The 15,506-nt window shown below is 34.2% G+C and overlaps 2 protein-coding genes across 2 annotated transcripts in view; both read right to left on the minus strand.

The window, feature by feature from the left end:
* Positions 1-5,108, minus strand: part of LOC108742982 — a 16,251-nt gene extending 11,143 nt beyond the window's left edge. Inside the window, exons 1-5 of the mRNA XM_025974895.1 lie at positions 4,983-5,108; positions 4,247-4,424; positions 3,620-4,047; positions 3,368-3,527; positions 1,583-2,005 (exon numbers count right to left, since the gene is read on the minus strand). Coding sequence (XP_025830680.1) covers positions 1,583-2,005; positions 3,368-3,527; positions 3,620-4,047; positions 4,247-4,424; positions 4,983-5,014 — 1,221 coding nt within the window. The 5' untranslated portion in view covers positions 5,015-5,108. The remainder of the gene's footprint in view (positions 1-1,582; positions 2,006-3,367; positions 3,528-3,619; positions 4,048-4,246; positions 4,425-4,982) is intronic.
* A 288-nt stretch (positions 5,109-5,396) lies between these two features.
* LOC108743793 (aminopeptidase N-like) lies at positions 5,397-15,007 on the minus strand. The gene is made up of 11 exons (XM_018479389.1): positions 14,838-15,007; positions 14,331-14,511; positions 12,908-13,344; positions 12,630-12,795; positions 11,331-11,753; positions 10,817-11,149; positions 8,685-9,158; positions 8,072-8,259; positions 7,126-7,440; positions 6,098-6,179; positions 5,397-5,987 (listed from the first exon to the last, which is right to left on the minus strand). Exons 1-11 carry the CDS (start codon positions 14,867-14,869, stop codon positions 5,844-5,846), a joined length of 2,775 nt encoding a protein of 924 aa, XP_018334891.1. The 5' UTR covers positions 14,870-15,007; the 3' UTR covers positions 5,397-5,843.
* Between the last annotated feature and the right edge of the window lie 499 nt (positions 15,008-15,506).

Consider the following 15,506-nt stretch of genomic DNA (forward strand, 5'->3'; position numbering starts at 1 on the left):
GGTCTCACCCCCATAAAAAGTTATAGGGGTTCAAAGTTAATAAATATGCCAATTTTTATACATTTCTAGGCATGTAAATATTTATATAGTCATTTTTAAACAATATTCAATGGAACTAATGGAAAAATACATACAAATATTGTTATATAAAACATTATTTAAATATCTTTATCAATAGGGTAGGTTAGGTTAGGTTATCGGGTTTTGTTCAAGTGACCACCCTCTTTCCATCCCCCACCTCCACCCGCTTGAAAATATTTTTTTTATTGAATTTTATTTGAATTACAGTGTATGAAAATTGACAAAATAATCAACTTTTTATGTGGGGTGAGACCGCCGCAAATTGTTTATGGGGTTTACTCAGGTGACTACCCTCTTTCGATCCCCCCTACCCGACCCCCATCTAACCCCTATAACCTTTTATGGGGGTGAGACCGCCATGAACTTTTTATGGTAGAGTGGTAGGGGAGACCTCCTCTTTCGATCCCACCCCACCCCTTCGGGGGTGGGGGCCATCATCTAGACATTTACCGAAATTGGTCTTAGTTAATTTAGAATTATTCTATTAACGAATGAAAACAGGCCTCCCAGTTTTTCTCAAAAATGAGACCAGGTAAAATCGAATTCTTGGCCCTCATACCTTGCAAATTTTGTAAAAACCCTGAAAACCGCCTTCAATAAATCAATTTAGTTGATAATACCCACATGATAAGCGATCAAACTTCTTAGTAAAGTTCGTTGTGGTAAATTACCGGTAAATTAATACCATAAGTTAGTTCTCTGACAAAAATGAAATACCTTTATGAAATACAATTTAAAAACAATACAGGGTGTAAGTAAGTAAGTAGCAAGCATTGAGGGGGGGGATTAATTAGGTGCAATAGTGAGTAAAGTAGCTTGGTTAAGAGACAAAAATATTGTAAAAAAAATTCATAGAGAAATAACGATAACAAATAAGCAACTACATCGATGAAAAATGTAAACAGTGACGGTTGTGAAACGACTACTAAAGTAAATATCATAAATATGAAACACTTTGACATTTTTAATAGTGGTTGTTAATAGCAAATATTAATATGAAAATTAATTTTTCTTTATTAACTTCAGGTAATTTATGGTTGCTATAAATCAGGGCCGGATTTTCCGTTAATGCCGCCCTGGGCACCAGATTACTTTTTGACTCCGCTATAAAAATTGGGAAGTTATTGATTTCAGGCCGAAAATCGATTATTCATCAGATTTCGAATTCATTACACTCAAATTCCTAGTGATATCCAAATGAATTTTCCATTAATATTTGATATATTAACGACTATTAATTATCTAAGTGTTTCTTATATATAGTATTAATATAATTACATTAGTTCGACAGATCTGTCACTTTTGAGTACGGTTTGTCGTTATTACTGTTAACATCTGTCGTAGCTTAGTGGTCAGATCACAGGTGTGTAAAGCCAAAGGTCCGGGGATCGTTTCCCGGCGACACAACAAATTTTCCTTCATTGACTTGAGGTAGTTTAGAGTTGGTATATAAATGGAAAATGAATTTTCACATTAATATTTGAAGTATGTGAACACTTACCGGGTGTGAACCTCGTAGTGAATCGACTGAATATACCGATTGCATATTGACCACTGTCATTTCATCAAATAAATTCCATTCAGGATAAATATGATTGATTACAGCGCTTGCCATGTAAGTAGCGAAACCTTCATTCAGCCACAGATCCGACCACCATTTTATGGTAACTAAATTTCCAAACCATTGGTGCGCCATTTCGTGAGCAACAATCGTCGCAATGGCCATTTTATTAGAAAGTGAAGAAAAGTTCGAATCGAATAGCAGCAAACTTTCTCTGAAGGTTATCAATCCCCAGTTTTCCATAGCGCCAGCTTTGAAATCTGGTATAGCTATCATGTCTTGTTTTGGAAATGGAAATGAAACGTTTAAAAAATCTTCAAATGATGCTAACACTGTTGCCCCAATTTGTCCTGGAAATGCAGTCTATATATCAAAAAAAAAAAAAAAGAAATGTTTGTATTCTGATATCAATTTACACACAATATAACACATAATAGATGAACATCACTATCACTATATATAGTATAAAACAAAGTCGCTTCCCGCTGTCTGCCGCTATGTATGTTTAGATCTTTAAAACTACGCAACGGATTTTGATGCGGTTTTTTTTAATTGATAGAGTGATTCAAAAGGAAGGTTTATATGTATAATACATGCATAATATAGTAGAGAAACACTGATAATTTTAGAGGTTTCTAATGTGATGTCGTAAATAAACATTGTAAACGCTGGCTAAACCGTACGAGATAGATCAAAATAATGTACCATAATATTGTACATTTTAAAAAGGTCTACAAAAAAGTCCGCGATGGTATATGTCTATCTCTTAAAGATTACCCACAATAACCATTTTTTATCGTTTACTTTTTATGAGAAATAATGGCTTATTTATGAAGTGATTTTAAACAATACAGCATTAATCCTTATCCAATTAAGTACTTTTAAATACATTGTGCATTTAATATAGATCAATATGGCTCTTTACAGCATGTAATTTAAATGAATATTTTCGAAGATATTACAGATTTAAAATGCAGGGACATGCGGTTGCGACGGTACCGGCCGGGGGGCCGGTTTGTATTATCTAATGACAAAAAAGCTGTAAAAGTTGTATATAAAGACATTCTATAGTATATTAAGTATCAGCATTGCACCCTTGCGAAGCTGGGGCGGGTCGCTAGTATGTATATAAGTTGGATAGTCCAATTTATTCATATTATACCATGAGTATGAAGATACTTTGTTAATAGCAATGCAACGGATATGTCATAACGGAAATAGAAGTAAATAGTAAACTTTTGCGGAAGTGTAGTGATTTTAGGCGACTCTTTAGTGCAGTGGTCGTACACACTTTTCGCGAATATTTTTTTACGAACTTTGCATTTAGCACTTGCATCGTTTATATCAACAAAATAATCCCAAATAGAACTTTTTCTGGCTTCAAAATAGCACTTTTAACTTGAAATTTACTTCCGAAACCAGATGCAGAAGCGGATGTGAAAATGCATGCGGAACTTCCGCGATTGCGGAAACAGAGTTCTCTTGCAACACTATTTATCAATTATCTTTGCTTTATTTGGCTTTAAGAGGGACATTAAACGGTGAGCCAAATTTTTACTGAGGGACCATTACAAGGTTCATTTGAAATTATTTATGACAAGCCCTCTAGATATATGTATTTAACCTCAAAGGTGGAAAGCATGAAAAATATGAAAATCACTTTCAAGAAAGTGAAAAGATTAAATTATCCTTCCGGACATATATGTAAATAAAGTTTTATTTTACCTGATTGATTGCATCCTCTCTTGACCAGACTCTGATTGTGGTGTTGTGAATTGGGGTGGCTGTAGTAAATTTAAAGTCAGACACAACGTAAGCTACCAGGTATGTTGACATTTTTACAGTTTTTCCGAATCTATCCCAAAACCAACCTTTCCTATCGTTCCTTAAAAAAAAAAGAATAAGTGGGTTCCTATTTACCGTAAGACAGGAACGTATTTCTTATAACATGTTTAAAAGTTGTCGAAATTTATTTACATAGGTTCAGTTTTCTCAAGCGGTGCGTTACTTATAGAAGTGTATTTCTCCATTCTTCCAATACTTATTTGGAATGTAGCTTTAAAACTTGGTTCATCAAAACATGGGAATGCCCTTCTGGCAGACGTTGGTTCAAATTGCGTCACAGCCAACCATCGCGTTTGGTTCGTTCTGCTATCGACGTAACTGCTTCTATAATATCCTAACAGTTCGTCGTTAATATTTCCGGAAAATTTTATGCCAAGATTATAGCGAGAGCCTGCCGTTAAAGAAGTATCTAATTTGATAATCAGAGTTTCACTTTTCTTATCTAAGAGCCACTGTTTTACACCGACATTTTGTTCTTCTTTGTGTTCGATTGTTATTTCTTCAATCGTTATTTCCACTGATTGAACTATTATGGTTTCTGTTATTTCTGTGCAATTTATCTATAAAAATGGATTATTCAAATGCACGATTAGGTGTAAAGGATTTTTATAAAGATACATTTAGTTTTTTCATTTTAATTAAACGTTAGATTTCAGTTTCGTAACCATGATTCCACAATAGAAGTGTTTAAAAGTATCTGCTACTTGTGCTGGTTTAAGTTTTTGTAAAAATTAGTAAAATACTAAAGACAAAACTTGCCAGTATATTCTCTTTTCCTTCAAAAGTGAATTTCTTGCTTTCATCATCTGCTAAATGCGTTATTATTTCCAAATTGTAATGTTCTGGTACCACATTTCTTGGTAAAAAAACTTTTCTACCCCTTGTCGTCACTAGTAAATTGGCAAACAGGCATAGAGTTGTCAGGCACGACACAATTCTTTAAAAATGTTAAATTATGTCACAAAGGTATTAGTATCACAAAGATTATTATTAGTACTTTCATTAGTTTTCTTATATTTTATTATAACCAACCGAAAGGAACCATAAATTCATATACATTATATTTACGGAAATTGATCATCAAGAGAATTCTGTACATACTTAGGTACTAATTGTATTACATATTAGTTTATTAAAAATTTTGGATGTTAATAAAAATAATACTACTGGATTTAAGGTAGTAAATTGGATTACGGTTCTAAAAACATTTTGGGAATAAAGAACTTTCAATTTTAAACACATGGAGCGCAATTATCAACTTATTAGTTCTCATCAGCTCGGGGAATAATTTCACAGACATTACTCTTGACGATATATCGTTCGTAGTAGGTACAATTCTGTATCTTTTGATAATGGTCTAACAGCCGAAACTTTGGTTTGTAAAATTATAGTATAGTATTAAGTTATAGATTTCAATCAATATCGATATACTCTATTTTATAAATCTACGATATTTGATAATCTTATCACTACTTTCGTGTAAATTGCATTTTACCTGTACGAGACACATCTACTTCGAGAAGGCATCTGATGAGGCAGGTTTTGGCAAAACACTTATGACTTGTTTTAATTATTCTGTGAATCGCGTTTAACGTCTCCACAACTATTGGATTCATTTCCAAATGCTTATATTCTACCTCCTTTTAATTTCGTTTAAAGTCTATTAATGGGTAGATTAAATGCCTATTATTCTTCTAAACAATGTTTCAAGAGATGTTTCAATTAAGAAAGTACAAATTTTGCAGTACCAAGATTATTATTATAGGTCAATAATAATTAATCGTTTATTGTTAGGAAAAACGTTTCAAAAAATAACAAATTTAATCGAAATTAATATAAGTTTAATATCAAAATGTATTTTTTTAATTTTTTAATTATACATTAGGGAAAGAGAAAAACGCAGGGACATTTACATGAAATTATAAAAGAAGGACATCATTCGTTTGAAAAATTTGACATAATTCGTTCAAACAGGTACCTTCAGCGATCGTTTCATATAATATAGGACAATACTTAGAAAAGCAGGTTTTATTTTCAGGTAAACGTAAATCTATGTACTTGTGGCTATATTGTAAACTAGTTGGATAATATGTCACCTACTTAGGTGTGTAGTTTGATGGATACGCATAGGATTATAGTTACGTTAGGAGAAGACAACACTTACGAAGTTGCTATTACCTAAACCAATAGATTGATACTGACTACTTCCAATAATAAATCTTCTTTAATTCATTTTTTGTAACTTTGATGTGACAGTATATTACATGCAATCATATAGTGAAATTAAACATATTTAATAATAAGCAAAAAAACATAACAAGAGACTAAGATGATTTTCAAAATTCATAATTCTTATTTATTTGCCAATTTCGAAATAGTTTTCGATATTATTGAAAAATAATGTATGCCATCGGATGTTAATCGTTGCGGTTTCGAGGGCTCGTTGAAGTCCACCTTTTAATTCGGAAATCTTGCTATATTTCTTGGTTAAATATTTGAGCTGTAAAAATGTAAGCTGATTAATTTATAAAAATTTTAAACCAGGTGCCTCATTTATCCTTTTCACATTTACTTTCCGACTGCCCTGTGTATTAAAGAGGCTTTTCTTACCCTGTCGAGTCCTGGACCGGTGGTAATTTGTTCAGCAATAACTAACAGATAGGCCGATAGTTCATTAATGTTAGGCTTCATTCTGAAAACAATAAAAAGTGTTGTTAGATTTATCATTTTAACTTTTTATAGATACAATTTATCTAATCTTCTGCAGTTTAAATAGGGTAATGTTTAGACATTACCACCACAAGATGGAGACCATGGATGCGTCTCTACATCAACTGATCTTTCTCAAGCCGTTGAGTTACACTTTAATAGACACACTGCGCGTGCGTAGTATTGATAGCCAATTGAATCTAGGCTCCTAGTCAAATCGTAAACGAAAGCTACTTGCGCATGCGTCAAGTGAAATGCGCACAGTTATATTGCGCAGCAACTTCGTCCGCTGTTTCCGAGTACCTACAACTCGCGCAGTTCCTACATTTGATCTATCCTTGACTTATTGGGTGAGACTCAGGACTAAATATTTCCATGGATATTTTAAATAAAAGGGAAACGGAGATGAAACAGGTGGATTACCTCAGATCGGGTATATTTTAAAATTGATGTACCTTTCTTCTCGGACTACTGTACCTACATTAATTATTGTTGACGTTAAGTTAATGTGTATCAATTAAAAAAAAAAATGTAAAGAAAGTTTGAACTCAGTCGGGTATTATCTGTATAAGCATGTATGAACCTATGACATTGTTAGTTACCTAACAGTGGATTAATATGTAATATTAATTTGAAATCATTTTTTCGATTTTTTATTTACCCGCTACAAACTACCTCAAATTAATGAGGGAAAATTGTTGCTGTTGTCACACCCCCGCCGGGAATCGAACCCGGGACCTTTGGCTTACAATGCTTATTAATACACAGGGCAATGAAATAACATTGGTGCGTAAAGCCAGCAACAATTATTCCCTCATTAATTTGAGGTAGTTTGTAGTGGGTAAATGAAAAATCGAAAAAAGTGATTTGAAATTAATAATGTATGAACCTGGCGATTATTTATCATTACTTTCATTATATAACTTTACCTTTCATATATTTCTTCAATGTAATTTAGAAGGAATTGTTCGGCATAATGATATCCTACGTCATTTTGGGCAACTGCTGTGAATACTGTTAGTCGATCATGTTTTCTTATACCACTTTTATCGTTAAGAGTCCACTCCAAGTAACGTTGCAATAATGGGACAATCTTGGTGCAACCCAACGATTTTAGTATTAGATGCTTTTCGGTGGGCGTGTTCGACTTTTTATATCTTTGCCATAACAAGTTCCACTCTGTTTCATTGCCTTTTTGTATACCATAACACAAAACCACGTGATGCATATATTTGGGAACATTACTAGAAAATAGGAAAACATAAAATGTGAAAGCCCAAAAGAATGGTAAGGAAGGCTCCAACTGATCTAAAGTACAAAGACTGTTCATCAAACCCTTTCTTCCCGTGGACCTACAATCTAGAAATCGGGCATGACGGAAAGTCTTATAGCACAAGTAAAGAAGAATATTGTTTAGTAATTAGTAATTAACCAAACCCGATGGATAGATCGCGATTTTAAACTTTTCAGTTTACCAAAATTGATCCCAATAAATAATCAGTCAAACTAGGACACTAAAAAATAATTAAGAATTTTTTACCAGCCGTTTTAGCTATAGATAATAGTTCCGGAATGACCCACTATATAATATTTAAAATAGATCATTCGGTTTGGTAGCTTTTAACGAACATATAAATTTTAACTTTTATATGTTCTTCCTCCCTATCAGTCACTGTGAGCTAGAAACTTTTGTGAAGAAAAATTGTTTAAAAAATTAAATTCAAAGGAATTGTTTCTAAATAAGTATGCAACACATCGTACACTTCAGCATAAGAAATTGCTAATACTTTGCCCTGTGCTGGCAGCACTCATAATTTTCTTTATATACAATATTCACTTTGAATCATTGCTAATTAATAAAAACAACATACTTACGACCATCTAGAATTGGGATTTTTAATGTATGCCTCCAAAGTCGCCTTATCTCTACAATCTCCCACATCATATTTGCAGCAGAGTGAACCGATTAAAGCCACAAGTCTTATGTTTTCCGTATTTTTTCGGTCTAGTTTTTTGGTTTTCATTTTTTTTGTTATTTCCTCTAATATGTGCCTCACGAACTTCTACAACTTTTTGTTCAAGTACAAAGAAATTTTTCACACAATATCTAAATTATTGTGTTATAGTTAATGATTAAAGCTTTGTTACCCTTACGTTTAGCTATCTGATATAATCAAAGGGGAGACTGACTTTCACCAAAAAAAACTACGCAGAAACACGAAATTTATTTTAGATTGCACATTGCCTTTAAATCCGAAAATCCAATGATCTTCCATGAGCATGATTATCTTGACATACTTTTGATAAACTAGTTTGTTATTAAAAAGATTTGCCTAATGATTGAGAAATTATGAACACTCAGGAAAAAACATGTACATCGTCCATCAATGAATAGGGTTCGTCGTAAGTAGAATAAGTTACCCCTTATATTTGACGTATTAACCGGTGCGTCGTTGTAAACGATAGATATTAAAATACTTTCACTTACTTGAAAAGAAGGATATATTGAAGTGTAACGCAGCATAACGTGTAAATAATGAATGCGTTCGTCTGCTGCTTTCCAAGGAAGATATCGCATTTCTTTTTTCAAGTAGTGTAAAAGTCGAAAAAAATATTTGTAGCTTATTATTGACACGGCTGCTAAGCTCGCAGAATCTTCAATCAGTTGGGCTCTGTTCATGACGGGTACAACCCTGTATGTATCACTAAGTAATTCAGATATCAGCATCTCCCAGCTTTTGTCGTCGTAATTTACCCTGTACAAGCCTGTTCCCCTCAAATTTATTAAAATCCAGTCATCCTTCTTAGCGACATTATTTATAATTGTTTCAGATTTTGGACATGTCTGCCATGCTTTTGGATGCGTATTTGTAAAATTTAGTTCCTGTTTATTTGTATAACTCAGTGGTATCCACCAACATCCATTATTGTGAGGTGCGTCGGGATTCTGGTAGTATCGCCTCTAAAATGAGGTACGAGGTACAATCTCTTAATTAATTTTATAGATAATGCAAAATTGTGAAGCGTTCCACACTTTTCTGATCCAACGGGACTCGAATCTTGACGAAAGTTTTGTACAAGCTAGAGAGTGGGTGGATAGGTAGATTGCGGGTTTCGATGATTTAGGGAGCTGTGCCATTGGTTCAGCTGTAACGGGGTGGTTCTTAAAGAGAAACCAAACTAAGACAAGTCCCTGAAAGAGGGTAGCAGCTCTTTCAGTACTCAGGGTGGTAGAGATCACGAAGATCGGTATGACACACACATGACAAGTAGAACACACCAAACAAAAATGATGGCGTCCTCTGGGATAAAGAACTTAGAACGTAAACTAGTCCCTCACTCGGATGTCTGGGCGGGGACTATCTCGGGGGATGTCATCAATAAGTGCAATAGGGGTAGGTGCAATATTTGACAAGTCGGAGCGTGGAATGTTAGGACAATGAAGGAAGTAGGGAAATTGGAAAATTTAAAAATTGAGATGGATAGATTAGAATTAGACTAGTAGGCATTAGTGAAGTTCGTTGACCAGAAGCTGGAGACTTCTAGAGTGGAGACTTTAGAATAATACAATGGAAACAAGATCTTAAATATACTTAAAGATGTAAGGATGAGTCAGAAAGATAGAAGAGTGATGCTTGGTTTGTATAAGGAGCAACAGGCAGTTATAGAGCTGGGGCTGCAACGTAGAGAAGTAAATATTAGGAAGAGAGTCAGACAGACTGACCCCGCTACTTTTTAATCTATACATCGAAGACGCGATCGACATCATTAAAGACAGTACAAAACGATTAGAATGCTTGGATTAGCAGATGATATGGCACTATTAGCATCTAGCAAGGAAGAGTTAGAGATAGCTTTAGATAAAATGGAAGCGGTATTGACAAAACAGTACCGTATGAAAATAAATAAAAGTAAAACAAAAATATTGGTATGCAAGAGAAGCAAAAATAGGGAAAGAGCAAATATAAAGATAGGAGACGAAAATTAGGAGAACTGGCTGATTTTCGGTATCTAGGAAGTCAGATAAGTCAGGACGGAATGAATAGTAGGGGTATAAAACAGAGGATAGCGAAGGGTCGAGTCGCCTTCAATAAAAACAAGTCACATCTATGCTCGCGAACGATTAATTTAGAAATTCGAAAAAGTTGTTAAAGGTGTATGTTTGAAGCACGGCGCTGTATGGGTGCGATACATGGCTAGTGGGCGCTACGGAAAAGAAAAAGTAAGAAGCGTTCGAAATGTGGTGTTACAGGCGAATGATGAGGATACCGTGGATAGAGAAGGTTATAAATGAAGAGATATTAGAAAGAATCGGAAGACAGAGGACTCTATGGAAGTCAATAAGAAATAGGCGAGATAGGTTAGTAGGACACCTTCTCAGGCATGAAGGTCTAGTCAGAGACATATTAGAGACAGAAACAGGAGTTAGGAGGGGTAGAGGTAGACCTAGATTAGATTACTCTTCGCAAATAGTTAGGGATGTGGGCTGTTCTAGTTTTAGGGAAATGCGAAGTTGAGCTCAGGATAAGAAAGAGTGGAGGTGCGTGTCCAACCAGTCTTAGGACTGACGACATTATGATGATGGTGACGATAGATAATGCTCAATGTTCGTAAACTAACCTGAGTGACACGTAGTGAATTGTCTTTGTAATTTCTGTTAACTGTTACAACAGGGTACCCTGCTTGAAGCGTCCACGTATCCAGTATGGTCTTGAAATCCAAATCGTCTTCAAGTACGCCCATCGTGTGACCTGCATGTGTCAATGATTCAAAGAGATCGTCCTGTTCGACATTGTCGTACATGTGTTTTAACAAATAGTTAGTCAGTCCCACTGTTCCCGCTTCTTCCCCCAAAATGTCGATAGCGGTAAACAAAATCGATGATCCCTTTTTATACGATATCGTGTCAAACATTGCATCTATTTCGCCGGTTGTTCTAACCGGTTGAGAGATCTTTAATAACAAAATATGATGCGTGATAAAAAGCGAAACATGGCTGCATGAAAAAAATTAAATGTGTATTTATATACAGAATGTGTTAATTTAAACAATGTTTTTGGTTACAGTAACTGACGTGCGATGCCTCAAAAGGAACGCAATCTCAATAACCCTCTAAAAATGTGGATATATTTACCGGATGTGAATCCTGTAGACCGTCGAAAGAAAATACCGACCGCATATTGCTCAGTGTCGATTCGTCAAATGAATCTACTTGAGGATAAACATTTTGAACCAGTGCAGCTCCCATGTAAGTTGAAAAGCCTTCTTTCAGCCACAAATCCGACCACCACTTCATGGTGACTAAATTTCCAAACCATTGATGAGCTATTTTGTTACCAACTACTCTTGCAGCAGCTAGCTGATCAAAAAATGAAGACGATTTCCGATCGATCAGCAGCAAATTTTCTCTACAAGTTATTAATCCCCAATTTCCCATAGCGTCAACCTTCAAATCCGGTATAGCTACCATGTCTTGTTTTGGAATAGGAAGTGAAACGTTCAGATATTCTTCAAAGGTTGCTAGCATTTTTGGTCCCATTTCACTTGCAAATTTAGTCTGCATATCAATATAAGAAATATTTGTATTGTGGTATCAATTTATGCATGCTCGTGTATATTTATGTACGGAGTATATGTAGGATGCGGTTACTTATCAATTATCTTTGCTTTGTTAGCTGTAACAAAGACAATTCTGATTTTTACCTTGGGATGAATTTTATGTGGTGTTGGCTTAACTACCGACGAGTTGCATGGACAAGTCGTCTTAGAGCTGTGCCTTTAGGAGCATTTTTTAATATAGAAAAATCTTGTTCAGCATTTTGAGTTATTGGGCCACCATTGAAACTAATTATCTGCGATCCCTATTTTCGTTGTTATATCAATGATTTTACGGACATTATATACTACGTCTGGTCAGTACTTCAGGAAAATTAAGAGAGAAAGAGGTACGTGAAAAAGAAGTAGAATGGGCCATCTCGCACCACTCAGACATATACATAAACCTGAGGGTAATGACCTTACTGAAAACTCCAACTGCTCGAACCAATCGAACGCTAACGACTGCAGATTATTACTAATCGTTACGTACAATTGACTCGTCCACGTATCAGATGTTGCGAAGGTAACAAATAGGTATACGTGTTTCGCTTACGATAACGAACTGCATTAAACTAACGCGACTGCAGAACTGATAGCTGTTTTCAATCATATACTGGGTTAGTTTTGGTGCATACTTTTTACATCTCCTACGTTGTGGTGCTATCCTAACCCTTTTAATATTCCAGAATACTGATCAGACAGTTTGAATTATGTGTAGTAAATAGGACATACTCTTCACGAATATTTGACATTAAATGTGGAAAAAGTGACAATTGTGGGAATCGTGTTTAGGTGAGAAAGTTTTAAAGAAAGTCGAAGTTAATTTTTATTTTACCTGATTAATTGCATCCTCTCTACACCAAACTCTGAATGTCACAGAATTCCCAGAAATTGGTTTGGCTGTGGTAAATTTAAAGTCAGACACAACGTAAGCTACCATGTATGTTGACATTTTTACACTTTTCCGATATCTATCCCAAAACCAACCTTTACTATCCTTCCTTAAAACAAAAAGTAAAAGGGTTTCTAACTATTGCAAAACAGGAACACATTTTTTATGAGCTGGTTAGTCTTCAAAGAAGCTACAAATATATTATTTTAATGAACTCTTACATAGGTTCAGTTTTCTCAACAACTTCGTTACTTATGGAAGTGTATTTCTCCATTCTTCCAATACTTATTTGGAATGTAGCTTTAAAACTTGGTTCATCAAAACATGGGAATGCTCTTCTGGCATGCGTTGGTTCAAAATGCGTCACAGCCAACCATTGCGTTTGGTTCGACTTGTTATCGAAGTAACTGCTTCTATAATATCCTACCAGTTTGTTGGTAATATTTCCCACAAATTCTATGCTGATGTTATAGTGGAAACCTGCCCGTAAAGAATCACATAATGTAACATTTAGAGTTTCATTTTTCTTTTCTAAAGACCATTTCTTTACACAGGTGTCATGTGCACTATCTTCGTATCCGGTGATATTGATACTGTCTAAAATCGTTAGTTCAAGCACGTTGAGAACTATAGTATCTGTCGGTTTCAAGCATTGCACCTACAAAATTGGATTTATTATTAACCAAAATTATTCAGACCCTCGTTTTTTTAAAGAAATATTTAAGTTTCTTGCAACAAAGTTCCGTGTTGCTCGGAGATTTTTATGACCAAAAAAGGATGTTTAAACAAATAAAATTCAAGTGCAAGTAATCTTTAAACAACAAAAATTCAGTTGGCACAAAAATTAAATTATATTATAAATTAAATAAAATTCCCCATTTCCCAAGCACATTCTAAATCCCCTAGGTCTGGGAATACTGTGACCAAAAATCGAACGTGTTAATAGATCTCTATCCCTCTTATTTAATATTTACAGAGAGAGAGAGAGTTTGATGAAGTAGATTTGGTTAGTTTCCCATCTGGTGAATACAGGGTGTAACAGAAATAGGGTGCCGGAGCACTGTAAAACATGAAAATTAAATAGTTGAAAGTATAGGTAAATTCAATTCCGGCCCTGGTAAAGAAATACGGCCCGCAACGCTGCACTCAACTGATGATTAATGCGCCGTAGCAATGCTTAATGATGGTGTGGAAATTTACCTTAATAAAGTTACAATTATCCAAATTATACTTATTTACCGAGTTATGTTTAAGTAGCTTACATTTTTTCTTTCTTTTATGTAAGTACATTTGGATAGTGCTGCCTGCAATGCAATTATTTAATTTATTTAGTTCCAGCATTATGTGTAGTACTAAATTATTTATGTTTATCTGAGACGTTTGACAATCGGCACAATGTTTACATATTCCATCCATGTAGTTTTTATCACACTATGCTATTCGGTAGACACCCTCATATATGTTGCCAATTCACGTCCAGGACCGGCTTCGGGTTTTAATTTATTGCAATTTTTTACCTATTTCTGTTGCACCCTCTATATACAATAGGAGTCATTTTAAAAGAAGTTAAACCTGTTAGAAGCAACCAACTGTATTATAATATTGTAAGCAAGTAGAATCAATAATGCAAAATTTAAAACTTGCCAGTATTTCAACACATCCTTCAAAAGTGAACTTATTCTTTTCATCATCTGCCAAATTCGTTTTTATTTCCAAATTGTAATGTTCTGGTATCACATTTCCTGGCAATAGACCAATTTTTGTACCCCTTGACACCACCAATAAATTGGTCAACAGGTGTAGAGTCGTCAGATGCGACACAACTCTTTAAAAAAAGTTTTAAAAACAGTTTTAAAATATAAACATTAATTATTTTAGTCAGTAATTCGTTCTAATTTCTTGAAGAGTACCAATACAACTCTATATCGTTTAGCAATGGCCTAACTGGTCAAACGACATCGTTTTGAATAAATTTTGTAAAATTAGTACTTTTGTTCTTATAATTCGATTTATTATAAAAACGTTTTATAGTAAATCCACAACATACGGCACTAATTACAGTATCAAATTAATTAATTTTAATCAATACGGGTAGCCTTAATTTTATAAATATATAATATTATCACTGCTATCGTGTAAATTGTATTTTACCTGAACGAAAAACATCTATTTCGAGTTGACATCTGATGAAGCAGAGTTTGATGAAAACCTGTGATTTGTTATAATTACTTTGTGAAACGGATATTATGCGTTCACAACTGCTAAATTCGTTAAATTTTTTCGAAATGCGTTCTATTCAATTCGAAGTCTATATTACCTTTCTTAACAATATTTCCGATATGTTTTATTTAAGAAAACATAAATGCAATACCTAAATTGCAATAAAATTTCAAAAATAATTACTTATTTATATTTACGACTTGCAGCAAAATTGTTTTAAGAAATAACAGTCTCAGAGGCAGCGTTAACATAAAGTACTACAAATGTAGTTTTTCCCGACGGGGACAAATTAATTTTAATTTATTTATTAACTTTTTCAGTTTGCACTTTAGACAAACCTTCAAAAAAGTGATTTTAAAAATCAAAAACAATGTGAATCCTAATTTGCCGAAAAAATCGGTTGTCTGTAAAGTCGGTTTACTGACGATAGTTGAACGTGACAACGTCATAAGAAAATACTGATGGAATGGTTTCATTTTTCAAAAGAAAATTTTAATTTTATTTGTTTGATAGATATTTTGTATGGATATAGAGAAGGAGGTAAATGGAAATGTATTATTGTATAGCAGCTGTCCACGCGGACGCATCGCTCACTCAAGT

Source organism: Agrilus planipennis, unplaced genomic scaffold, assembly GCF_000699045.2.
Source record: "Agrilus planipennis isolate EAB-ADULT unplaced genomic scaffold, Apla_2.0 scaffold19, whole genome shotgun sequence".
NCBI classification, from domain to species: Eukaryota; Metazoa; Arthropoda; class Insecta; order Coleoptera; family Buprestidae; genus Agrilus; species Agrilus planipennis.